General features: G+C 44.9%; 4 protein-coding genes across 5 annotated transcripts; 1 reads left to right on the top strand and 3 right to left on the bottom strand.

The window, feature by feature from the left end:
* Nucleotides 1–1214: 1214 nt before the first annotated feature.
* Nucleotides 1215–5722, bottom strand: mrpl46 (mitochondrial ribosomal protein L46; the record flags this gene model as incomplete). The annotated part of the gene is made up of 4 exons (XM_079217101.1): nucleotides 1215–1542; nucleotides 2744–2914; nucleotides 3524–3725; nucleotides 5462–5722. The coding sequence occupies 4 exons, from the start codon at nucleotides 5720–5722 to the stop codon at nucleotides 1295–1297; spliced, it is 882 nt and encodes a 293-aa protein (XP_079073227.1). The 3' UTR covers nucleotides 1215–1294.
* A 571-nt stretch (nucleotides 5723–6293) lies between these two features.
* On the top strand, nucleotides 6294–9364 carry mrps11 (mitochondrial ribosomal protein S11). Of its 2 annotated transcripts, none has more exons than XM_079217148.1 (6): nucleotides 6294–6440; nucleotides 6638–6742; nucleotides 6901–6999; nucleotides 7320–7449; nucleotides 8644–8709; nucleotides 9189–9364. In XM_079217148.1, exons 1-6 carry the CDS (start codon nucleotides 6337–6339, stop codon nucleotides 9294–9296), a joined length of 612 nt encoding a protein of 203 aa, XP_079073274.1. In that variant the 5' UTR covers nucleotides 6294–6336; the 3' UTR covers nucleotides 9297–9364. The 2 variants fall into 2 exon arrangements, with proteins under 2 accessions (XP_079073274.1, XP_079073275.1); XM_079217149.1 differs by having other exon boundaries at nucleotides 9131–9230.
* A 2500-nt stretch (nucleotides 9365–11864) lies between these two features.
* Nucleotides 11865–20372, bottom strand: pdpr (pyruvate dehydrogenase phosphatase regulatory subunit). The gene is made up of 16 exons (XM_079216918.1): nucleotides 20297–20372; nucleotides 19920–20001; nucleotides 19397–19560; nucleotides 19115–19236; nucleotides 18751–18868; nucleotides 18063–18212; nucleotides 16711–16903; nucleotides 16389–16513; nucleotides 15489–15644; nucleotides 15253–15386; nucleotides 14981–15129; nucleotides 14782–14894; nucleotides 13822–13916; nucleotides 13602–13691; nucleotides 13283–13465; nucleotides 11865–12416 (listed from the first exon to the last, which is right to left on the bottom strand). The coding sequence occupies exons 1-16, from the start codon at nucleotides 20355–20357 to the stop codon at nucleotides 12009–12011; spliced, it is 2343 nt and encodes a 780-aa protein (XP_079073044.1). The 5' UTR covers nucleotides 20358–20372; the 3' UTR covers nucleotides 11865–12008.
* Nucleotides 20373–23971: 3599 nt separating this feature from the next.
* Nucleotides 23972–25739, bottom strand: pnoca (prepronociceptin a; the record flags this gene model as incomplete). Its single annotated transcript, XM_079216662.1, has 2 exons — nucleotides 23972–24586; nucleotides 25620–25739. 2 exons carry the CDS (start codon nucleotides 25737–25739, stop codon nucleotides 23972–23974), a joined length of 735 nt encoding a protein of 244 aa, XP_079072788.1.
* Nucleotides 25740–26561: the final 822 nt, after the last annotated feature.

The raw sequence follows: 26561 nt of genomic DNA, 5'->3' as shown, positions 1-26561 counted from the left end.
GCCAATTCCTCCAACCTCAGGCCCTTTCATTACAACCCTGGGAAAAGGCGCTTTCATCAGGCGCCCCTTGGAGATGAAAGCGGCGACTGTTGCTCCGGTTTTTTTGTACCTGCGATTACGCCTCGATTGGACGTCAGGGGGAGTGTAACCCGGACGGAGAGGAGAGGAAGCGCCGCTTCTGTGTGCAGACCGAAGTGTCGACCCGTTAGAAAAGGCCTTCATTACCTCACCCTGACCTTCACGTCTCCACAGACGGAGCGGGGCTGCTTTCCACAAGCCCTGAAAACTAAAGATAGGGGAAAAAAAGAAGGAAAAAAACCTAATGCCAATGTCTACAACATTAATAACTCCTTGTCCCGGCAGACACAAATAGAACGAACAGGCTGATCTGAGAGGCTGGGCCGGGAACATCAGAACGCTCTTACCCAAGACGAATTATCGAAGCTACTCCAGAGGAACATTTGCCTGCTACGGTGGATATTTTCAGTCTGAGTAAGAGAAAGCCAAGTTGATCAGAAAAGCTCTCTCTCTCTCTGCAGTCCCCCTCTGAGGTCACCACACAGGCGTAATTACATGGCTCCTCACCGAGCTCCTCCTCTGGCGCCGGTGAGCTAACACTGCCATCTGCTGTCGGGACGACGGGAACCTGCAGTCGCACGCAGTTCAGGGAGCAATGTGCTCTCAAACGGCAGCGACAACATTTGGCTTTCGCTGTGTGTGTGTGTGTGTGTGTGTGTGTGTGTGTTCATAAACAAACAAATAAAACCCACTTTCAGCAAGATGCCTGCTCTACTGCAGGTTAGTACGGCAGTGGATGATCATCATCATGTGTCATCTGGGGGGAGATCAGTAAAACCTATGTTTCTTTTTTAAATCTTACAATATCATTCTTGAGTTTTACGGCCGATATTCCAAACGGCACGAGTTGACAATAACTGCAGGAGGAAATGTGTAAAGCGAGCGTTTCCTCTCGCACGTTGCGTACAGGATGCGAGCCGCCGTCTGATTGTTCTCCAACTGCTTCCATCATTCTGAAACCAGAACACAACAGATGGTGAGGAACTCGCCGTCTGACCGAACCGTTTTTTAATCTACGGTGTGCGTGACGCAGCTCCTCTTCTGAGGCTCGCCATTGGCTCCTGAGAGGAGGGACTTAGTTTAAGAATCACACTTTGCTTGTGGGAAAAAAAACAAGCTATTTATTTATAGAACACAACACATACGTCGGATGAAAGAACACTTAATGACACAAGACGACGGGGGCGCCTCGTAAATAATCGCGGCGCTCATCGCGTCACAGGTCGAGGACGACGCGGTCGACCTTCATCCGGTACGCTGGCTTCAGGTAGCGCTGCAGCTCGCTTCTCTTCGCCCACAGGAGTGGGGCCCCTGGGTCCGCCGGGGCCCCGCCGCCCGCCAGCACGGCTTTGAAGAAGAACACCTTGGTCCCGACCGTGCTCTCCGTCCGAGCGGCTTGGGGCAGTTTGTACTTGTACACTGCGCAGGGCGCGTTGCCGAGGAAAGTCGCCTTGAGACCAGCTGCTGCAGGAGGAGAAACAAAAGGGAGGGAGGGTCTAGAGGTGAGCTGAAGTGCAGATGTTCCCAAGTTAAAACGCAGCTAAAAGCTGTAGTAAGTGCAATTCTACCCCCGATACTCTTGTTTCCCCTTCATCTGCGGGGACTTTTTCCCCCTGAAGTTGTAATCAAACCTCACCGTGGTGGAGCAGTTCGCCACTTTGAATGTAGAAACCCTCACGCGGTGATGTCGAGTGTGAAGTCTTTAATGGGGAGTGATTGATGGGGTTGGCACATTAATCGTTCACGAGCGCCGTGGTGGAACCGTCTAACACGCTCCATCGCTGACGTTTTGTCTCAATGCTTACAAGAGCTTAAAAAGGCTCGGTGTCCGGCAGGGGAAAGAAAAGATGACAGTTTTTGGAGCGTCTGATACACATCTGGCGGGACGGGTCATTACTGTGACCCCAAAACGTCCGTCCTGTCCTGCTTGATCCGCGAGCCTCTCCGCCAGCGGCCACGCGCCGCACGGCGCGATGGGAGGAACGCAAACCCGCGGCTGGAGGTTTTGGAAGGGGACGACTGCGCTGCCAGCATCAAACTTTAATGATCCGGAGGATTAGAACTGGGTCACGACAGCTAAAAGGGATTTGGATTTAGACCCGGTGATGGTGCAGCAAATGGAGCTTGTTGACAATAAAGCAGACCTATAAGCAGCTGATGTTTATGGATATAGAGCCTCACGCTGCCTCGGGCGGCGACTCTGAGGCTAATCCAAATCACATTGTGACCAATGGGATTTCCGCGCGTCCTTCTCACACCGCAGGACATCGTTTTGTGTTTACAATCCATCTTTCTGGTAATATATCTGCTTTATTGACCGTAAATTAAAAAAGGTAAGGCAGTAAAGGTCAGCGCTCGTGTGGTAAAGATGAGAATGAAACGTCGTAAAGTATCGGGTTTCTATCGGTGCAACAGGGATTTTAAGTAGTTAGTGGAAAGCTATGGACTTTAATTTACAATATTGGGACTTTACATTTCTGATTAAAACCATTGTGTCTATTGTTTTATATAAAGCAATCTCCATGAACTGAAAGAAAAGTGGAGTTTCAGTGCCTCCTGACTCAGCAGAAATGGCAATGGTAACACGAAAACCAATGAATACTTTGCTCAATTCTTACTTTGATGACTTAAAAGACAGTTGACTGAAAAAGAAAAGCCACGTTACCTGGCAGGGAGGCGAGGGCTCTCTCGGCCGTCTGCCGCAGCGTCTCCCCGTCCCGCCACCGGGCCTGAGGCAGCAGCCACAACGGCTCGCCGCCGACCTTCTGCTCGGCCAGGAGGACCAGCGCGTCGGCCAGGCAGCGCTCCGGCGAGGTCACGTCCTGGTCTGCGTCCGCTGAACAAGAGACGGGACCGTCAGCCGCCACTCATCGGCTACAACTCTCTCGTGACTGTATGCGGTGAACGTTTTTTTACACAGACTTTGGAAATGTTAACTGGGAATAAAAAAAACTAAAAATGCAAATTGGGAGCACTGGAGCGAATAGATTTCCAGATTGTCAAAAAAAACTAAAAAAGTAATACAAGTCTCTATCCTCCTCGGTAATATCCTTTAAACCCACATGTGCCTTTGGATTATTTCAATTTCGTTTCCATTCTGGTTCACTTGATTAAAGATTGGCAAAAGGCAGAATACTATCAGATACTTCACTTCAAAAGGGGGCCAGTGGGTGGCATTTCATTTCTAGGGATCTATTTGCAGAGATGGAATATGATATTCATAACTATGTTTTCACTCGTGAATAATCACCTGAAGCCAATATATAGTTTTTTAGCTTCAAAAAAAGTAATTTATATAGAGAGCAGGTCCTCTTCCATGTTGCACCGCCATGTTTCTACAGCAGGTTGCAATCTGCAACCACGCCACTAGATGTCACCAAATCCCACACACTGTCCCTTTAAGTAGATTTACATGCTATTTCCAAACAGTTTCCCTCATGCTGACCTGTGACCCTCGGAGCCGGCTGAAAGATCTTCAGCTTCTGCTCCCAGGAGTCTTCCAGGTCCTGAGCCAACACGATCTCCTGGTCCCCGTGCTCGTCCTCCCCGTCCGAGTCGTAGTCGTCCGCCTGCTTGCGACTCATCCTCTCGGCGTCCTCCAGCAGCCGCAGCTCGTGGTCCGACAGCAGGCTTTTCTCCTGCTCCATCTGAGGATCAAGTCAGAGCAGTGCCTCTATTTTACTGTGACATCTTTGCTGGGTGTCATCTGATGATGATCGTATCCTTCTCAACATTACTCTAATGTACTGTAATGACAATACTCCTAAATTACTTCTATATGCTGTGCTTGTACAGATGCAAATCAAAGGTTACTCCAAGGAACTTGATCGAAATATAATCTGATAAAATACTGTTTTTTTCAAATAAAACACTGATTTGCTTCAGATTCCAATTTGAGACAGTTTGCCTTTTTTGTTATTCATGCAGGCAACATAAATATTACAATATATTATTTCAAAATATAATCCTAATAAAAACAATCAAATAATAAAGGAAGCTTGCCACGCGTGAATTTAAGTATCTGGTTTAAGCATGTGTTTTTTTTTCTCCCTCTCTTGACTGCACAGTTTCAACAATTGTTTGTGCTGGAAATTACAGCTTTATTATTTATGGAGGGTGAGAATCCAACAGACATGATTTACTGATCATCGCATTTCAAAATATGAATTGATTCTAGGGCTGCAACAACGAATCGATAAAATCGATAGATAAAAATCGATTATCAAAAGTGTTGGCAACGAATTTCATTATCGATTCGTTGTGTCGCGCGATTATTACGTCGGGCAATAAGTCGCGGAGAAGAAAAAAAAAGCGGAGCAGAGCAACTGGCCGGCCAGCGTTTCTGAGATTGGAGTGAGACACGAGAAAAGCTGAGGTTGTGATCATCTCAAAAATAGAAGATCTTTGACAAGTCGAGTCTTGGCCAATCAGCGTCTTCATGTTCCTCAAACTTGTTTTTAATGGAAGCTAGTCAGCTTGCTATCACGTTAGCTAACGTGTTTGGTTGTGTATCGTCGTTAAAGTTCCGTTATGTTCCGTTACAGTTCAGTCTTGCTTGTAAAAAACCGTAACGTGGTGAAACATGCCGTCACCCCCCGGTCTGGTTCAGTTCACGCTGTCACTCGTTAACGTTAAACCGGCACACCGGCGGATCTGGCTGCAGGTTTTCGTTGGGCTTAGCCAACAACGTGACGTCGTGGTCATAAGAGACCCAGAATGAAAGAGTTTAAGGAAGAGGACGCTCTATATGGAGCAGTACAGCTTCCCTCTGTCCCAGTCTTTCATACATATTGATAAAGCAGGGTATGTAAATGCAGCCTCTGGAGGGATCAATTACAGTTAAAAGGGCTCACATTTGGCAGATGTAAAGCATAGATGTGTATGTTTTTAGTGTTAGTCCATTTTGTTGTTTTAATTAACAGCTCAGGAATGTTCAAGGAGCAACCTGTTTGTGCACTTTCTGAACATGTTTTGCACTGTCACTTCTGTTTTTGAATAAAGGGTTGGAAATGAACGCTTTTTTGATAAAAACATTTTTTTAACCGATTAATCGATTATTAAAATAATCGTTAGTTGCAGCCCTAATTGATTCTATAAACTGAACTGTTATATCATCGTATTTACATTATGCTGACTCCAAGAGCCTCCCCAAGAGATTATAGAGAGTTTTAAATCAAATGTTACACGCATATGTCAAGTATTAAATTAAGGCAAGTGTTATCTAAGTTTCTGAGACCCATTAGACCTAATTGGGAATTATAGTTGCCACTGCATGTTTTTTTTCATCATGGTCAAATACTGTATGTGTAAATAAAGATGGTCACATGTTGTAGGGAACATAATTCCACGCTCTACACCTGTATTTCGTGCTGAACAAACGCACCTGCTGCATCATCTGTCTGAACTGCTGCTCTATCGGGCTGCAGTCGGCTGAAATGACCGGAAGTCTTTGCAGACACACCGCGGCCATCAAAGTCCACGGAGAATCCGCTCTTTCTGTCTCGCTGTGGGTCTGAAGAGTCGCCCGACACACAGAAGTGCTGGAAAACGGACGAAGCCCCGCGTTCCCCACCGCTGTCCTGCTAAAGCAAGACAGAAACTGTAGGAGAGACCGACTCGCCATCCTTCTACAGGGCGCAGACATCTTGTTTTGCTACGTTTACTGTCTATCCAAAGAAATCCTAATCCTGGAAACTACTTAGGACAACAAGGGATCATAGATAACGGATGGAGGAGGTTACAACGGAAGAAGGCAGTTTCAATCATGTTGTTTCCTGCGGTAGCAAAACATTACCACCAGTTCCCGATTTTAAGTTTTTTCTTTTCGGTTCTCTAAAGCTTAAGTAAGAATAATTTGAACTTGACGATATCAAGTGAGGTCATTTTTACGACGGTTTACGAGGTACATGAAGGCAGCATGCTTCTACTTTTACCCACAATTCCCCGCAGCAGGACGAACGGTCTATTCAGACAAAAGTGGGGGAAACTGATATTGAGATACTTTTTTTAAACAAACTTTTCATTCTACGTAGTACGGAGATATATTTCAATATTCATAAAAAAAGATATTTTTCAATCCACTTTACAAGTGACAACTGCATTTGTAGTATAATAATGATGTATGTAGTATAATAATTACCTTGCCACCCCTAAAGAAAATACATATGTACCATGTCTACTCAGGTCCTCAATGTCACATTTGTTGTGTGTGAAGTAGCTAAGTATCTGACAGCGGATTGGTTTCTAAATGTATAAAACATGTTTAAATTAAATTGTATATTAGCTAGTTCTGTGAGTAACGTGGGCCGACAGCTGTCTGCCTCCCTAAATGCAAGCGGAAGCTCTCTGACGGCGGTCTACGGGTATGTTTTACTAGCATCCTTGTTAGCTAACGGCTAACAGTTCTGATAAAGTCAGTGTAGCACTGAGTGTTTTGTACCACCAGGGTACATACGTCCAGATGACACTTGTTTTGATCGTAGCAGTAAATATTTGTGAGCTGATTGAGAAGCCACGCTGCTTCATGACGATGTTGCGGATGTACATTTTGTGTTTACAGTTTTGGGAGCGTTGGGTTGCAGCGAACACTGTGCGCCAGTGCAGTCAGACTCCAGGAGACCGCAGCGTCCATCACAGACTCTGAGAAAACCTCCAGAGACTCCAGGTCAGACAACGCCACACATGCTTATGTACACGTTCGTCTACTGAGAGATCTGTCTTCTTCTTCTTCTTCTTCTTCTTCTTCTTCTATTTCCCCCTATTCATGCATGTGTTTGCTTACTGCACGTTGAAGAGACATTAACCCAAGTCTTCATCCTCCAGCCATTTATCTCCACTGATTGACCAGGAGAGTTCACTGAGATGGGGTGGGAAGAAGTTTGAGGAGTTGCCAATCGCTCACATTAGAGCCACATACAACAAGTAAGTGGAAAACTGCAAAAGGGACAAATCATTTCAACAAAACAGTGATTCCGTAAGATCAAATCATTTAGGATAAGGTGGCTGGATCTCAAAAAAGTAGATCCTTTTTACAGCAACTCATAACATCCACGATTTATGCACTACAATAATTACTTTAACATCATTAACGTTATTATTTCCACCTTTTATTCTGCCACGACAAGCCAAACATTCTGTTTTCTCGAAATATTTTTGCAGTTTTCAAACTGGCCTTTTTATTTTTGCTATTAAAAAATGTCATGAAATGGCCCGGCGAAGTAAACTGTCCTCTCGTGCACCAGCACACACATCCAGCTGACGGAGACCACGGGGCAGTCGCTGGTCAGGGCGTCCTGCGGAACAGAGGGCTTCAAGAATATCAAGAAGTCGACGCCCATCGCTGCTCAGACCGCGGGCATCTCTGCTGCTGCGGTACGTTCTCGCGCCCGTAACTTCGAGTTCAGTGTGTTGCTCACCAACGCGTGAGGATTCATTAGGCCTGCTTTTCCACTCCGTGTACCATCTCATTTAGATCGGATTAGCCTTTCTCCGCTCACTTAAGAGAAAATGATCTTGGGCATCGGCGAGAACCGTAGCAGTACACAGCCTCTCTATACACACAATATATCTGATCTCTACAATCGCTGCTATATAATGTGATAAGAAAGGCGGGAGCTGGAGTTAATTTTCACCTGCTATTGACTTCCTATGAGACCATGTGATCGTATACTGAAGGGGTTCACCACCTCCATCTGTTTGAGCTCGTTTCAACAGGATTGGAGGGAGTGTGGTTTTAAATACCGAGCTAAACTCCGTAATCATTCGGCCATCTCCAGTGCATACGCTGTAGGGTTTTCAAGCTGCTTCATGATGGAGAGCGCTACAGCGTTTAGACTTGAGCATCATCGGTGCCGCTGACATCGTTATAACTCTAATTTATTATGAATATTAAAGCGTTTGCTGCAGGTAAGCTGTCCTCACTGAGGAGTGTGACAGAGCGCAGCGGTTTGCTGTTAAGCGCTCATTGAGACTTTCTATTAGGCTGATTTATGACGGCTGCTGGCTGGCAGGGTTAAGGTCACGCTGGTTTGTGATAAACACGCCAGAGAAATGAGGCGTATTATCGTGCTGCCACGGCTTTTACCGCATCGGCAGATTATTCTGACCTCTGATCTGCCGGGGTTTCTTTTTGTTGATGTTCTAGAGCAGAAAATGGAAATACAATATATATTTAATGGAAGCTTTATCTCTTGATTGAAAGCCCAGATGGAAAATGATCCAACAAATCCTCAAATAGGCTAGAGGTTGACCAGTCATGCTGTTCAGAAACAAATAGATAAAATGCCAATCAAGAATCCCACTGTGATTTTGTGTGACTGGAGATAGAAAGGAAACTGCGAGGCCGCAACTTGTCTATATTTGTTAGTTTTAACTTTACAATCAACCAGGTGTACTGAATGTACTTTAACAAAAGGTGTTGTTGTATATAAAGAGCATGTTTTAAAAGCATTAACACAAAGCAGCAAAGTTAGTTTCCTCCTAATGCTGGTGTTCTACCAGAGGGTTCTTATGGAGCCGTTCTGTAGCGCGTCAGACTGACGTCAATCTTCTGTCTCCTCCCAACAGAAAGCCACAGCAAAGGGAGTGACGTTTGTCCGCGTCGTGGTCAGAGGTCTCGGCCCCGGACGTCTGGTGAGTCGAAAAAGAAAACTAGTTTTTACTGTGGCATTTTTGGCCTTGTGACGCCATTAAAGTGCATCTTTAGGCCCGCAGAACGTCTTATTCAACCTTCTACAAATCTTGAATGTTATAAGACTATTTTCATAATTGTTTCTTTAATGTAGGCTATAAAATATGGGAAATTAGTGAGAAATTGACGTTGCCATTTCCCAGAGGTCAAGGTGACATATCTTGTCAAAACCTTAAAAAAAAAAGCTTTTCAGTCTTAAAGCAGCGACTCTTTAGTTAATTGCTGAATGAATGCTTCCTTCATGAGGAAAACTAGCCTCATATTTTTTTCAGTTACAGGATGGCACATTAAAGTATAAAAAAAAAAATACATGTGTGTTGATCCAACAGTGGCAACGCTACTAATAAATTGTGTTACTTTCAGGCTGCTGACAACTCGATCAGCCTCGTTAACGACTGAATGTCTTTCCTCCCGCCTGCAGTCCGCGATCAAAGGCTTGACGATGGGCGGCCTGGAGGTGGTATCGATCACCGACGACACCCCCGTGCCGCACAATGGCTGCCGCCCACGCAAAGCCAGGAGGACATGATCTCCTCCAACCAGGAGGAAAGCCGCTGTGTCGTAATATGCTAATAAAGTTGTTTTTTTGTCGTGTAACCTCCAAGCTTAACTTCATTTCATCTGCCGCCGAGACTTGAGACCCTTGAACCCGGCCGCACCAGAAAAAAAGAAAACCCACCCCACCTGAAGTGAACACATGAAGCAAAAGTTCAAACAAGGTTCTTTATGGTTCACTCAAAGGTACAGCCAAAACACCTGTTTGAACACGATTATAAATACATTATAGTAAAGCTCTGAAGAAAACGCTGGCATTTACAGAACAGTCCAGGACGAGTAGGAGTTCAAATGGAAACGGGGAAGTGAGACAAACATGCAGCGAACCCGTAGAGCGGCGGTGTGACCGCTTCAACGGGACCACGTCACAGAGTACTGATCGTTATAACCGCTTCTTTGCCTAAACTTTTTTAAACTACAGCTTAATATTCAGCTGTAGCGCCTTTTGCACCGTGTGCTATAGTGTCTTTATTAATAATTATTTACCTTCAAAAGACAAGAAAAAAAACTTGCAACACCATAGAAATTCTGTGACGACATACAGTAACAAACAGCACGCTGCTCTTGTTTAGTACAAATGCTCGGGGCCTTTTTCCTTCTATCCTACATTCAGGAGTTTAAAAAAACAACTGACATCTTAAGTGATTTTTGCAGTAATGTGTTTCAGACTCGTTCACCCTGAAAGATGCAAACCTAGCGACCTGCTGAGCTCTTAAACTGAAAGGGGGACATCCATTAATCACCAGCTCCTGTGGTTAAAATGTGATTGATATGATTAGCTTCAATGGGGCCCGATTTAAACAACTCTGAGATGAGAAAACTGCTTAGAAGTGAAGAGTAAAATCAAGTAAGACCCCAAAAAGTTTGTAGAGTGAAGCCGAAGAGTCCCACAGATGTGGAGAAATGTTGCTGCTTCCGTCACCACGGTGCAAAGACCGACGATGGTTCTCTGCACTCAGACACGTCATTTAACAAACGCTTTTTTTTTTAACAAACATAACAGAAATTAGCCCTTCAAAATTCATACGTTATACAGAAGAAACTAATATTATACATCAGTTGAGCTTGTGTACTCGTCCTAAAGTAGTACGCAGTAGTGAAAAAGCCTGAGATGTTAGCATAAAATACTTAAGAGAAAAGAAAAAAAAAGGACGGTTTGGTGATGCTTTCCATAATCCTGTTTTAACGCAGCGTCCGTTCTTCAGCAATATTCACACTAAAAGAGAAACATTCCTTCTCTTTCAGACCCCAAAACTATGTAAGTGGTGCAGCTGAGAGTCCAGTGGGTCCCTTTCACTGTCGCACACCTCATCACCCAGCGCTGGTAAATACGATTTCGTAGAACAATCTGCATCCAAATTTGACTACGACGATATCAGGCGGCAGCACGCCAGAGCTCAGAAGCACCTGTGCTGTGGGTGGGGGGACGATCTGTAGCCCTCCCTGACTTCTGGCCTACGGAGGGGGCAAAAGGACCCGATTACTAGAAACACGTGGACGAAAACGTCAAGCTGTGGCTAACAGATGACATTTCTACTTCTGGAAAGCATCTGAAACAAAACTCGATAAGAGCATCAACTGCAGGAAGGAAACAAGTGACGTAGTGCAGACGATTCATACTGCAGATATGACTTAAAGCTGATAACTGATGACTGAGAAGAAAAGAAAAAAGGTGCAGTACTGAAAATAGAGATTTTATACACACTAGCTATACAAAAATACATATTTTTTTTATTTCAAATCGCACTGAAGTCCTTCTTTTATACAAACATCGTAATTCTGGATCTCGCAAAATGAAAACAACAATAATCAAGTCACTAACGTAAGATATCGTGGACTCAAACCAACACGTCTGGGCTCACAGCTCCAGTCGCAGCTTTCCCTCCCCCGCGGGTCGCCCGACCTCTTGAGCATTAAGAGAGCAACGGAAGAACAACCACGAAACATAAATAACAGTGCGGGTTATATCGCGGTGAACACCGTTACCACAAGCTCGCGACAGAAGGACAGATGGAAGTTGATGAGAGCGACAAAGTCAGGGGGAAAAAAAGCTAATTTTGCTTTGGGGCTTTAAGGGGTAAATATTGGCCAAGCACGATTTTATCAGGCTGCCTGCTCCTGCCCCCTGACTGAGAAGGACGATGTAGCGGGGATGATAGTAATGGACAGTGTAAAGCATCTGAATTGGGTCACCTCACAACAACACGTCACTCGTATTCTTTACAGCAGCAGATTTACAACTTGAACCGACAACTGCATTGACTGGAGGCGTTTCTTTCAGACTCGTCCAGACTGCGCTGCGTGGAAACGTCAGTGAACAAAGTCTCCTCAACAAATATTGTTGATGCTGCCTTGACAAAGGCACTTAACAGGCGCAGACTGTCCCGGTGAACTGTGGAGACGGGGCGGGGGCTGGACAACAACAACAACAACAACAACACAAGTGCTGTTGTCTTGCTGCATTTCAAAACAGCTCAAGCGTTTGGTGCCTCTTAAATATTGCACTTTTGAAAGAAAAAGAAAAAAGGGAGACGCAGCATGGAAGTTAGATACTAGAGAGATGAGGAGTGATTGTGCGTTCAGCCCTCGGATTACGACACGTGGAAGGACTATCGGTTGGCACTGCCGGGTGGGTGGAGTGGAGGACAGGAGGAGAGGATGAAGCGAGGCCTTCCATTACTCTGCATCATTTCCCCTGGAGGTTGCTGAACTCCATGTCCTCTTTGCGGCGTTTTTGTTGGGTGAAGAGCGAGCTGAAGGGGTAGAGTTTGGCTTTGGCTGGGTAGCGCTGGCCGGCGATGTCCACCTCGTAGTCCCCGCGGTTGATGAAGTCCGGGGTGATGGGCGTGGGCAGCCCCTCCGGGCCCGGCGGCGGCGACACGAAGCCGAGGCAGACGTGGCGCTCCAGGGTGTAGCTGTAGGCGCTGCTGGTGGTCGACCCGGCCAGCAGGCCGTTGCGGTAGATGGGCTCGCCCCACCACGGCCACAGGTCCAGCTCGGTGTCGTGGTCCTCGAGAACCAGCATGACGAACCGCCGGGACACGCCGTCCTGACGCTGCTGCAGCAGCGCCTCGCGGCCGAGGAAGTCCGTGTCCTGAGGGAGGGACAGAGGGAGGACAGGCGAGAATGAAGATAACTCATCTGCAAACAATCGACAAACACTGCACAGTCCCGTTGGGAGCAACAGAAAAGAGCACACTTTACTGGTAAAGACATCAATACTGATGATGACTACTCATCTGAAGGCAAGCTGTGAAACCAATTTCACACGGTGAGGTCCGGTCATGAACATTGTGCCAACATGCAGAGAGCAGCGCACCTGAAGTTCTACCGTTTGTTGTTGTGCCTGCAGGTGCAGCAATTTTAACAGATGTTTAAGCAAAGCAGATGGCGTAGCGCCTTTCATTATTCTGCAATCACCCGACCGCTTTAAAGTAGAGTTACAGCCCTGCGGCTGTGTGCCTCCGCCAAAACCAGTTGCAGTTCATAACCACGTCTGTTCAAAAGTCTTCTCACTTCATCATTTTATCCTGTTAGACATTTGTGTGAAATTAGCATGTAGATTCTTGAGCCCAGTATCAGGTTGAGGCCACAGGGACGTTCGACCACCAACATCTAAACGGTTCATCCTTGAGTCCAGGTGGTGGACGTTTGAGCCAAATTTGAAGAAATCCCTTCCAGGCGTTCCTGAGACGGGAGGTCACAGTGACCTTGACCTTTTGACTAGCGAAATCAAACCAGTTCATCCTTGATGACCCTTGGCTATTGTCGGCACAGAAGCATAAAAAAGTAGTGTAAAATTCAAGCGTCAATAGTAAACCGGGTCGGCGTAAGAGTTCGATAAGCAGAGCTTATGCTGTTGGCCCGAAACGCTGCAATGCTCAATAAAAGCTCTGTAACCCCAAACGGGAAAGCAGCCGTCGGAATCCACACTGGCAGATAAGTGAACGGGCAACAAACCTTGTCAAATTTAACCCTGAACTCTCGTCCACACTGCAGCGGGGTGGTGAAGGCGTCGAGGTCCTGACCCCAGAAGGCGAAGAATTTCTCGATGCGCAGGCTGCGCAGCGCGTAGTAGCCGGCGTTGCGGATCCCATACTTCTGACCCACCGACATCACCTCGTTGTACACGTGCAGCGCGTACTGTGGAGAGCAGAGGGGAATGCTAATGTTAGCCGTACGGTACGGTGCACTTTCTTAAACCTCACCAACCATCCAGTGGAATGGTGACTGGACTCATATATATATATGTGTGTGTGTGTGTGTGTGTGTGTCACACCTCTATAGGTATGTAGAGCATGAACCCTGGCTCTCCAGTGTGAGTCATGCTCATCACTCGGATCCCATTGGCGTAGCCAACGCTCATCTCCTGTAAAGACATGCAAACAGTTAAAAATGACTTCTGCTACTGTTAGCGACACTAATGCAGTAATGCTAATCACCACTATGATTATAATTACTCTGTTAATGTTATTGGAACTAGATTGTTGTTTTCCTACCTTACAGAACATGGAGGGGAAATGGTCCGGTGTCATGGAAACATAGGACAACTCAGCCAGGACGTCCATGGCACGAGGTCCAATCAGATTTAAAGCTGTGGGCAAAGAATTAAGAGTTAAAAACACTTTACACTTTCTGCCATACAAAGTTCAGCCCAAGTACTGCCGAAATAATAATTATAATAATACAAACAACAGTTATTATTATTCGTCTGAAAATACTGACAAGATAGTTTGTCACGTATTTTCTTTTTCAAAACCGAGCTAATTCTGTAACTGTAGGAAATTAACATCAATGAATATTTTGCTAGTTAGTGGAAGGACATACTGTCCAAGACCATCGGTAAGTTTGGGGATAGAGCTCTTCAATTTGTGTCTTTATCTTCCATATAAAAATAATAACGTAGGCCTAATGTTTTCATTTCAGACACATTACAGATATGCAAATTAGATTTTGACATGTAATTAACCACCCTCTTTGTGCCCTTAGTGTCACATACCTTCTGATAAAAGGTGCAATATTCTAACTGTGTATATATAACTCTCCCCTTTTCCCTCTTTTCACAATCCAGGAACAGCCCTCAGGACTAGCCTATTTATTACTGTTAAAACATTTTTTTAACTGTATCTAATACCTTTCTTGTACATACTACCACCTTCTGTACATATACCACCGTATGTATATTGTTTTCATATGTTTTCTCTTTCTTATTATAGTGTGTTTTTATTTCCAAAACTGTTGACTCAGAGAGCCCTGCACAACACATTCCAATGTGTCTGGACTGTTGGTCTTTGCACAAATGGCAAATGAAAACCTTGAACCTTGATTGTTAGCACCAAACCCACATTATAAACTGGGCTCAGAGCAGAGCGTGGATGCATTGCCTCTACCCTGTATACAGCGTGGGCACTAGATGGCGACCACGCTGCAGGAAATGGACCACAGTGGCGAGCGCTTACCAGTGTACTTCCAGCTGACGTCCTCCAGGTGGAGGTGTGGGTCACTGGGCATGTGTTTCTTTATCCAGGACCAACAGTGGACCTGCTGGTCTGTCGGAGAGACGATGAAGAAGCTGGAGACGGGACAGAAACGCTTGTTATTTTTAAATGGCCGTGGTCTACTGCACGTCGAAGGTGCTGTTGCCGAGGCGTTACGAACTTGTTCTTGCTGACGCGGACGACGCTGCAGTCGTTCTCATAGCCGCCCCTCTCGTTCAGCATGCCGGTGTGGACGATGTGTCCAACGGGGACGTCCAGGTCGTTGGCACACAGATGCTGCAGCAGGTCCAGCGCCTGGCTATTCATGGACTAGCACATCAGGACAGACCACAAGGTTCTAATTAAATGACTTCACAAAAGCGACTGAATACATAACAGCTGAATCAGCGGCTCCCAGTTGATATGGAACGGCACAATCTGCTGATGACTTACAGTCAGCTCGAACTTGGTGAAGGAGGACATGTCGATGACACAGACAGCCTCTTTGCAGCATTTCACTTCTGCTCCAACAATGTCAAACCAGTCCGGCTTGTAGAAAGTCTTACTCTGGTCCAGAGACAGCAAATCTACACACACACCACAGGTTTTTATTTTTTGAATCACTTGGATTTACTGAAATGTATGGAGGATAAAGAGAATGTAGTGAGTTGCTGATGAGTGTTCTGTACCTTTTCCATGAGGAACAAAGTATTTGGGCCTCTCAAAACCATGTTTCTCCATCCAGCGAGCTCCCTGGGTGTCCAGTCGGTCATAAAGAGGGCTGGTCCGCAGCTGACGGCCCGTCTGGAAGTCCCAGCGCGGAACCTTGAGTTCGTACAGCAGGGCTGGAAACACACAGAGAGAGAGACAGAGAGAGAGAGAGAGAGAGAGAGAGAGAGAGACATAATTGCACAAAAGCAAAACTGGAAAACACTTGACTTTACTTCATTTAAAAAAGGTGTTGGAAAAACTACATTATGAATCTGTGCCTTGTGGTGATTGGTAAAAAAATTGAAAAAGTACCACATTGTATGATTGAGCTCAAGAACAGCTCAATACTTTCTTTTCTTTAACCCCCTCACCAATGTATGCTGTTGTTAACCAGTCACAATGGAAACGCAGGCAGAAGTTTTCTGTAAGTTTCTTGGTTAAAAGGACATGGTACATTTAAATAGTTATCAGTTGATGGAATCGTCCTTCTCTCAAAATCCACAAAAATCCTCTTTTCAAGCTGATATGAAGCTTCTGCAGTGGGAGTTAAATCAGGTGGGTATTCTTCCAAAGTTAGGGTCTTTGATATACAACATTTCTCAGACAGTGTGTCCTTGCTGAACTGCGACGGAAGTAAAGTAAAAAAGAGATTTTGTGCTAGAAAACTTTGAAAGATACCAACTTGTTTTGTCGGACCTAGACATACTCTATCTTCAGATGTGCTTCAGATTCCTTTTTGACACAGAACAAGGACGGTGGATTTAGTCTCCAATCGCTGACACTGGAGTCTTGCTGGGAGTGGATCTCTTCGTTTACCACGCAACGGTTGTTTTAAGACTCGCCGAACATTGAAACTGCAACAAGAGTCCACTACTCACGCATGACCTCCATGACTCTGTGTCGCAGGAAGGTCCGGCTGCTCTGCAGGTTGCCGAAACGCTTGATGTCCAGGGGCCAGACATTGGCGGTGGGGTAGCCGTAGGTCATCCACTCTGCCAGGTACCTGGAAACCAAACCACACAACATGCCGTCTGTGCTTCATTGTGACGCAATCGAAGCACAGCCAGATCGCAAAGCTCGTCGCTGACATTGACGAGGATATTTCTGTCATAAAGATCAGCGACGTCTTCATTTGGCAATGTTCGTCCTCACAGACACTGCAGGCGATCCCCTAACAAACACACTTGAACACACGCTTACTTGCCAGCTCCTCCAGCAAAGGACAGGCCAGAGGAGTTCATCCCTGCCAGCACGTAGTAGCCAGTGACACCCGGCATCTCCCCCATCAGGCAGCGCATATCAGGGGTGAAGGACTCCGGACAGTTGACCAGCTGATGGATCTCCGCTGATTCAAGGCTCGGCATTCTCCTCAGCAAAGCACTGAGTATCGGCTCTGGAAGCAGAAGACGGTATGGTTTCTATACAATCTCCAATAAGATGCTGTGTCCACATCAATATATTGCATTTTCAACAAGGATATTACACATAAACCAAATACATCATGATTTATCAGCATTTAAAGACACATTTCCCATAAATCCAACTGCGGCCTGCAACAAAGGTGAAGCTGCTACTTATCAATTGCTTTTCAAATAACAAAACACTTGAGTTGGCTCTGCCCATCCACCTCCTACCCAAACCAATCTACTATCTCAAAGAATCAACAAGCTAAAGCCTGTGACGGGCAACAGGAGCGTCACCCTCCTCCTCACGCGATAAACACTCCATGAAAGCTGACCCAGTGGGTCACATGTGGCGGCACAATGTAAAAACGCATTGCCAGTAGAAACCAAACGATGTGATGCACCATGTTGGTAATCATTTGATACCACAATGAAAACACACAAGATCTTAATATTGTTTTCTTGTTTTTAAAACTGCAGACTTGTGACCCGACGTGACAAAAGAGCAAACTCCATTTCAGTCATTGCTTAATGTTCCATTCATAACAATTGTTGACAGGACTTGGTGTTCAATCTAATGTACTGTGTGTGTGTGTGTGTATAAATAAAGAACAATATGCTAATGTTAGGCAATGTAAAAGATATATAATTACAACTGTAGAACCCCTTGAGACATTACTTTGACCCTTTGGTGGCTCCGCTTCAGGGCTGACTGGTGATATATGGCTGTCTTTGTGACAACCTGTCAAGCTGCATGAGGAATCTCAGATTACTAGCAAAAGGCCAAGAGACAGCTGTGTGTGTGTTTACATGTGTGAGGTGTACTTGGAACTGACGCTGCTTTCAGTTAAATTAAAACACATTGCACAAACTGAACTGACTCAGACAATTGTTTTCAATAAATGAATAACTTCATTCAATAAAAATAAACTGCACACCATGACTTAAACCTCACCGAAACAATGTCCAAAATGCAATGTAAGGAAATCTGGAAATCAGACTCCCCATCGTTACGCAAAAGGAAACACACCTTGAGTCTGATTAAAGAATGCGTCTGCCTTTCGTTTTTCACCCCCAAAATCGGCCACATTTTTAAACTTAATGTGTCTTTCAAGCTATCCTCCTCCCTCCCGGCGCTCCATTCCTTACCGAAGTGGTCCCAGTCCTCCTGCATGCTCTGGATCTCCAGCTGGTTGCGGCCCTCAGTGAAGATGGGTTTGGGGTTCTTCTCGAAGCCCCCCGACAGAAGGCCGCCCTGCCACGGCCGTGCATATATCCTGCCGTCCATATCGATCACAACTGGAGACAAGACAAAAGCTCGGTGAGATCATGTCCTCTGTGAACGTGTTTAATGTATATTATCAATCAGTACAAGGGGCCGAGTGGCTGAATTATTTCACTCTCACTGTAAGAAAAATATCGGACTCAAACAAATTGACCAATAAATAATGCACGCCTTCTATCCTCTCTCTCCCACAAACACACTTATTCAACCTGCAGAGTCACAAGAATCAAAGAGGAGGTGTGTTCTGAAGTGTATTTCAACAAGTTTTCCTTCTGAAACTACTGATTAAATTGAGGTGTATATAATGGTGAAGCATCATAGAGCAGACTATGCCTTGTGTCATTGGGCGTTAACTAGGGAACTAAATCTTTGAAGAGAAAACAAGGGCACAGGGTGAGAGATGATTGTTGCAGTAATATACTGTACAGCCAATTTGCCAAGAATAAATGTTGAAGTTGTTCTCTATTACAGCAATCATATTTTACACACTGATTTATAATGCATTAGCAACTGTGCCTTCTGAAATAAAAAGTGAATGTTCTTGTGCGATACCTGGCGAGCTGGGTGAAAGCGGCTCCTGGAAAGGTTTGGTGATGAGGTAGAAGTGTTCACAGCCATGAAGAGGAATCGACACCTTCGTCTCACTGGCCTGGCCCAACTCGTAAGCCCACTAGAGCAGAGCGACAGAACTAAGATGTACATATCTGCCTTCCATTTGTTTAGTCATACCGTTCTTATCCATGAGCATAATGTAGGTGAGAATCGGATCAAGATGTATGCATAATTAAGACTGAAATTAAGAATTATTTCCAAACTGTTTACAAAGAGTTCTCCTTGATCTACGTTGATATAAGTTGGCATTTGGACTTGTTGGTGCCTCTACATTTCTACCCCACAATTCCACTCTGAGGTTTACCTGTCCAGCACAGTTGACAAAATATTCACACTCGATAGAGCCGCGATCAGTCTGCACCGCCATCACTTGACCCTTCTCGACCAGCACCTGCTGAACCGTGGTTCTATCCAGGATCTGAACCCCTGGATAGGATGAGGGAGGAAGCAAATGGGAGAAAAGCGGGGAGGATGGAAGTTAGAAGGAGACTCAGACAGAGAAACAGTATCGGGCTAGATTATCAGTAAAGTAGTGTTTTGTCCATTAATGCTGCATCAAGGGCAGCTGGACATTTGAGTCTCTTACCATGTCCAGCAGCAGCCACAGCCATGGCGTGGTTAACGTCAGGCGAAGACACCACAGCGTCTGCAGGGAGGTGGAGCGCCCCCACCAGGTCATGAATGTTAACAAGAGGGTGGAGTTTGGCCACCTCTTTAGGCTTAATGATGTTACAGCTGATCCCCATTACCCTACGAATACAGTGAAGGAGATGAAGATGAAGGCCTGATGCTAACGCATATCTATATTTAAAAAGACCCTGCATATCTAGTCTGGTTCCAGACCTCTGAATCAAATCTGATATACAGGCAGTGCATCATCAGCATATATCATTTTGGGAGAAATAGCGTTTTGTGCCTGTACACTGTAGGTATTCTAACTCTGTCTACATTGTGTCTCTCTCTAAAGCTTTTTTTGGCCAATCATTTTGTATGTTGTTGTTGTTTTTATTAAAGCAATAGTGTCTAGACTGTACATTTCTCAATTGCCCAACACTAATCCTGCCAAAGGTTTCTCTACTAAATGTTGACTGGAGGTTTTGGCGTCTTACTTTAGTCGGGATGCCAGGCGCTTCAGAGAGAGGAAGCGATCTTGATTTTGGGCCAGACAAAGAGACCCTGTCTTCACATAACCTGAAACACACAAAACCACGTATTATGCAACAGGTCTCAAACTATGCATGGCAGATCGTTACTCAAATACTTCACTCAAAAAAAGTAAAAGCCAAAATGATAATACAACTCAAAACTGAAGGGTATGTGATTCTAGCTTTAGAAAAGGACAACACATAGAAGTAATGTTATGGCAAGGCACATGAAACGATCTCTGGCTTCTGTAATAAATGCCACATGGTGCATGCCTCGTGCAAATGTTTCAGCTGCATTACAGCATACATGACTGAAAGTAAAACATATCCAAGTGGCTGACCTGTTTTGACTCCCGTCTCCTCTTCCAGGTGCCGATAAAGATTATTGGAGTAGTTTGCCATTTGACACTCGATGGAAATAGGCTTGGCCACGCTGACAATGCCGGCACACAGTCTGGTGGTTCCTGCACCGAGCCTGCCAACAGGAAGGATATCAGGACGGGCAATGCAACCAGAGCAGAACAATGTCCAATCGACAACTCTGATCCTTTATTGCCTCCTAGTGTAGACAACAGGGTTCATACACATTGTGACCAATGCATTTCCATGACTTTTCACCAAATTTCTATGACCAAATATTTTGTGAAATCTCGGTGTCTACATGAAAAAGTGAGAAAAATGTAGTATTTAAACTAACAATGAGAATTCCAAAGCATACAGTAAACCTTAAATGACACAAATGAGAGGCAATAGTTTGATTAAAAGAATAAACATTTATATAGATGCCTTAAGTATGCCTGCTTATATTTTGAGCGTCTTTCTATTAAAAGCATATTCATTATTTCAAACTCAGCGTAAATGAACGACATGAACTCATGAACATAACACATTTACATGACTTTTCTTTTTTTCAAGGACTTTTCCAGGCCTGGTAATAATCATTTTTAAATTCCATGGCTTTTTCAGGTTTTCCATGACCATAAGGACCCTGTCATATCCTAATATCCCTCCTTTATGTTTACCCCCAACCACTAAAACTCACAAATGAAATTGCAGACATGCATCTCACCTGCCCTGCTCCAGCAGCACTATATCGGTCCAGCCCAGTTTGGCAAGGTGGAAGGCTACTGATGACCCCACGAGACCTCCTCCGCAGATCACCACGCGGGCCTGGCCGGGCAGCGGCAGCGGCGAGTCTCCACTGACGGCCAGGCACTGCGGGGAGGTCGAGAGTCCCCTGGCGGCCAGTCTGTACCCCGTCGGAGGGAGCATCAGCCTGGGGAGCAGCGCGGGGGACAGAGCCCTGGAGCTCCGCACACAGCTGCACATAGCTGTGCTTTCTGCGGTCACAAAACAAACGCACCCTCTCACACACTATTATGTTTCCAAGGGTTTAAGGTTGTCACAAGGCAGTGACGACGCTGAAAATGCCACTATGCGGGTTACATGGATAGGTTAGTTACGTTGGTGCCGTCTTTGACGCAGTTTTAGGAAACTAGCCTCGCGAACGCCATTTATCAAATTGTTGTACTCAACGTCAGCTCAAGTAACGCAGGTTGTTGTTACAGTAACGTGATAGTTGTCAACACTTTGCAACGCAGACAGGGCCCCCGGGAAGCCAGCAAGGTTAACGTCCAACAGTCCTTCAGCTATCACGGTTATACCGCGGGCTAATGTCAGTTTTAACATTAATCACGTCACGTTAACGCCAGTTATCCATCTAACGGCGTAACTAGCTTTAGCTACGGTACGTAAGTTAGTGGCTATGTGAAGTAGCTTCATCTCCGAGGCTACGTTAACGAGTCTTAGCTGAGCCGTACGTTCGTCAAGCTTTGTAGAAGTGTCTTGACATTTTGGCGTTTGAAGAGTTCCCCGTGGTCAAAGTGAGCGTTAGTAGCGTAACGTCAGCTAGCTTCGGCTAGCGCAAAGCTAGCTGACGTTGGTGGCTCGCCCCTGTCCCTTAGCTATCTTATGTTACGCTACGTTAGCTAACCATCAACCGTGCGCTGCCTTCGTCGTATATAACTCACCGAATCAGCCAAGTCCAGACGCCGTGATGTCCCGAGGACAGATATGAATGCTAGAGACTGAGCGATATGACAGAAAGTCTCGTTCGGCTACAGAAGTCAATACAATGTCAAACTAGCTTCAATCACGATTGACACTTCCGGTCGAAACCTTCAAAATAAAATCCGTCTAGCCGTTTCTTCGGGATGAATAAACAGCAAAAAGTATAGTTAATTTACTAGTTAAAATCAATTAGTGGGTCTCCCTTAGTTGACTAACCTGATTACCTTAGATAAGTTAATGTCATTGGGGAAGCTGAAAATAATGTATTATGTTATCAACACATAAAATATGATATTAGATATTAAGATCCCCACAAATTGCAATTAGTCCCACTTTACCTGCTGCAACGTTAAAGTTATATTCATTATTATAAATAGAGACAGACAGCCATTTACGCTTACATTACTTAGTACAATTTAAATAATTTGTTTCCCCTGCAGTGTGGCATTGTTTTTTTTATTTAACAGATTGGAGTAGTCTACTTCTTCCATTGCTGATGAATACTATCAAATAATTCATTGATAATACATATGTGGTAAACGTACTTTAAAATAGCATTGTTCTACCATGCAATATACTGTATGGAGCATGAGCAGCGGCGCACATGCAAGACTGACCACTAGGGGGCACCAGAAGCCCGCTGGATTATTTTACTGTGATTTTTCTTAATAAACATTTGATATATATCTTAATCTCTCAGCTTCTTTTATTTTTATATATAACAATAAAATAAATTAAGAGATTAATTAAGATAACTCACCCCCCATTACTGGTCACACTGTAAATGTCAAATGCTAAGAACAAAACACCTCAAGACACAGAATCAGTTGCTGCATAACAAGCGACGACGGAAAGAGTAAACTATTTTTATTGACTGTTTGAATGCAGCTATTTACAAGTTCTCACTGTGGGCAATATTTTACACCGTTACAGGAAAAAAGACAAATATACAGGGATCTGGACAGAAGGCCAGTCCGAGATGACGCTCACTTGTACATCACATCCGTTTGGCAGACAGATAGCATGTATGTGTGAATATTGATGGCTGTGTTGTCTTTCACTTCACCCTGGCACCAGATTGAAGGAGAGTTCTTTTCATTAAACCGGCCTCAGGTGTGTTATGGCACAATCAATCAAGGACTTTTAGCGACATTTTTGCATGATTTCATTTATTTACCACAAATCACATACAATATACTTCACATTACTGCTAACATTACCCAAACCATTATGACAAAACGTGAACAAAAACACTGGCGTTGTTCTTTAAAAGAGATTGCGTTTTGCATTTTGCCACAAGATGGTAGTATGATAAAGGGAGTGGTCCTATGACACGCCGTCGACAGTAATGACCTCCAAAAAAAGAAGCTAGAGGCCTCAAGATAAGAAGATTAAGCACTTTTAACACATGACCCAGCACTGTAATTCATTGGGGAAATAAACTATGTAATGGGAATTAGAATAGCAATGACTATGCCAACATTAATCTAGCAGCTTACATTGAACAGCATAAGCCTATATTTTACGGTACATCACTGCAGGACTATCAAAAATTCCCAAAGCTTCTTTCAAAGCTTCTGAGGACCAGGGCTTTGGACAGGTACTCAAATTGACCATGGTGCAGCCCAGGAGGAGCAACAAATGGGAGGCCTGAAAAAACATTTTTTTAAGGGGACCAACACTTCTACTGGAGCGTTCAGCCACTTGAGAATGCATAAAATTAGGTCTGATAATTAGTTTGCATCATAATTAAAAGGGATGAAAAACAGAAGCGGCAATTCTTATGTCTTGAGACAAAGCTTGCAATGTGAGTCTCGGATTGTGGGTTTAGTTTTCACTTTATTGGTAATGGACTTGAATAGGTCAACTTTGGTGACGCCAGTTAAAGTTTGACACGTCGGTGAAATACATCAGCAACTGTTTTGTGTCAGCGCTGTGAAGGTGGGTTACACTTCATTCTGTTGGGCGAGACCCTCTGACACGTTGTTGAACTCGATGGCCTTCGTGCTCCTCCCCAGATACTGCTTCAACAACTCGCTGAAACGTTTTTGGTTGTTCCACTTGCGGGCTGACTTCCGGATCCCGATGAAGCCCCCGTACCTCTTCTGGTACGATCTCGCCGGAGTCATCAGCTTCCTGTAGCTTTGCCTCCCCCTGACGAAGCCGCCGAACCTCTTGAAAACGCTCAGCCCCGCGTCCCCCTGTCCTCTCGCTGCCATGTCAGCGGCCCTTTCTTCCTGCCCTGCCTCCTCCTCGTACTCATCCTCAAGAGACAGGGCGCTCTGGGCTTTGTAGGCGGTGTTCGGCTGGCCGCCCAGATCCCTCTCGTTCACTCCGAGTGCCAGGGTCATGGGATCGTACCTCTGCAGCGCAAAGGGCCGCAACAGACCCCCCTCCATCGGCTCTTCCTCCTCCTCTTCGGGAAACAGGGCCTCCACCTCCTCCTGAGATCTTTTCTGCATGGTACCAGTAAGGGAGGAAATTGGCGACGACAGCACCTTGCGACAGAAGTCCCAGGAGAAGGTCGGGGAGACGACGGCTTCGCACTCAGTGAGACACACCTGGCAGAGACAAAGACAAGAGATCGTCTCCATTTCTTTTTTTACCTTATGTATGAAACAGTATATAAATAAAGACAGTGGCAGTATTCTTAATGAATGCATCTGATTTACTGGGGTTGTTTGAGTGGAATAGAAAATCCAACATGACAGAAGGAAATTGATTGGATTTCTAGCTCGTTTATCACCTTCATCTTCCACTTTTTTAAGTGTGTGTTATTATGTATCCGTCCGAATAAGATTGATACTGCATTAAATACCTTTGCTTTGAAAATTATATTGCTTTAAACCTCATCTACTGTTTTCATGAAGCCGACTAATCATGGAGGTCTGGTGCCTGGTCGCTTATTGATTTACAAATAAAATGCCTTTCAGCCCAGAGGGCGGGATGGAGATAAAGGAGAAGAGGAAATTAGAATAAGCGGAAGAAGACAGGGATTCTGAAAAGGGAGCAGTAAGTCAGTAGATGGCAGGTGGCAAGTTACATCTGTCTTTAAAGATCTTGTGTCTTTACGAAGCAATACATGTCCAATTCAAAAGGATCACTTGTGATTTTAATATGACCGTGATTTAAGTGCCTCACACTAACAGCTTTGACGGTTCAAAGTTTTGGGATCCAAGCCATGCGCCCCTTAATGTCTTCCTGTGTTCTCCCTGCCAAAACGTCTGAGACGCAGATATGTCGTTATTCCAAAAAACAACACTCACCAGGCAGAAGCGCTGAGAGGAGAGACACACATCTATCCCCAGGAATCAATTAGCTACAACAAATTAAAAGTCAAATGGCAAAAGGGTAATGCGTTGAGTCAGGACTGGAGGAAGGTGGGGTGAGAGTGTGTGTGTTATCACCAAATTAAAAAAACCCAGTGGAGGGATTTTAGTTGTGTGAGTTTTTGACTGAGAGTGTAATCTAGTTTGGTCTGGATGCAGGGTTTGCTATAACTAATATTTCAGGCTGGGTTTGTGTGTGCGTGCGCGCGTGCGTGCGTGCGTGTGTGCGTGTGTGTGTGCGTGTGTGTGTGTGTGTACTCCTCACCATGGTGTTGAAGCTGAGCGGTTTGGGCAGGATGTTGCTGCAGGACACGCAGTCCGCCTGGCAGTCACTCTGTCCAGGATCACACAGACAGAGCAGCAGCAGAGCCACCACAGTCTTCATGGTCCCGCCGTCTGCTGCACAACACAGGACAGAGCAAATGCACATGTTCAGTCCGACACTTCCATGCATCCTTTCTCTGTCCTTTGTGAGGCCTAATGCCGTGGTGTCTGATCGCGTAGGTTCAGCTTTTGCTAATCACTGCTGTTTAGAGGTTTTCAACACTGTCACCAGCCAACCTGGCGTGTGTCAAAGTTTGATCAAGTCGAGGTAGAATTACATGACACTGATGGAAAGTAAATACAAAGTTCTTACAATAAATGCACAAAAAATAAAATAAATCACACTCAAAAGTACACCGAAGTAACACAGCAATAGCAGCTTTTTATCTTGGTACGCTATTGATTGCGGGGTCACATTAGCATTAGCCAAGGATTAGAGCTAGCTTAGCACCAAGACTGGAAGCAGGACAAAAGCTTCAATCAAAAGAAGGAAAATATGCTTCTGAAAGCTCTTAAAGTGTTTCATTTACATGTTGTATCTTCTTAGCAAGCAGGCTAGCCGCCAACACATCCAAGAATCACCTTAGTTTGGGACAAAGGCTTCTGGGAAGCTATACGCTGTCCTTTAGGGCAGCTGTAGTCGGCCAGTAAGGAGCACTGTAAGCTGCTCCTTAACCCACAATTACATTTTTAATGTCTACATGTGTTAAGCATACCAATAATTTTCAATTTAGACAGTTCTAGAGATGTTTGACGCCGTCTTAGACGCTGCAAGGCTAGCTGTTTTCCCTGTACTGCGTAAGTCTTTGTGCGAAGCTAAGACGTCGTAGAGCTTCTTCTAAACTGAACCCCAACTGGAACAGACCTTTTTCACAGCAGACAT

The sequence above is a fragment of the Taurulus bubalis genome, assembly GCF_910589615.1.
Source record: "Taurulus bubalis genome assembly, chromosome: 4".
NCBI lineage: Eukaryota > Metazoa > Chordata > Actinopteri > Perciformes > Cottidae > Taurulus > Taurulus bubalis.
Note: the sequence above shows the minus strand (reverse complement) of the source record. Positions and strands in the feature narration are given on the sequence as shown.

Coding starts and splice junctions, on each gene's coding strand:
- mrps11 (XM_079217148.1), top strand. CDS start 6,337: ATGTTTAAATTAAATTGTATATTAGCTAGTTCTGTGAGTAACGTGGGC. Junction 7,000..7,319: donor ATTAGAGCCACATACAACAA/GTAAGTGGAAAA, acceptor CTCGTGCACCAG/CACACACATCCAGCTGACGG. Junction 8,710..9,188: donor GTCTCGGCCCCGGACGTCTG/GTGAGTCGAAAA, acceptor TCCCGCCTGCAG/TCCGCGATCAAAGGCTTGAC.
- pdpr (XM_079216918.1), bottom strand. CDS start 20,357: ATGGCAAACTACTCCAATAATCTTTATCGGCACCTGGAAGAGGAGACG. Junction 19,237..19,396: donor TGTGGCTGCTGCTGGACATG/GTAAGAGACTCA, acceptor CATCCTATCCAG/GGGTTCAGATCCTGGATAGA. Junction 13,692..13,821: donor TCCCCTCCATGTTCTGTAAG/GTAGGAAAACAA, acceptor ATGTCTTTACAG/GAGATGAGCGTTGGCTACGC.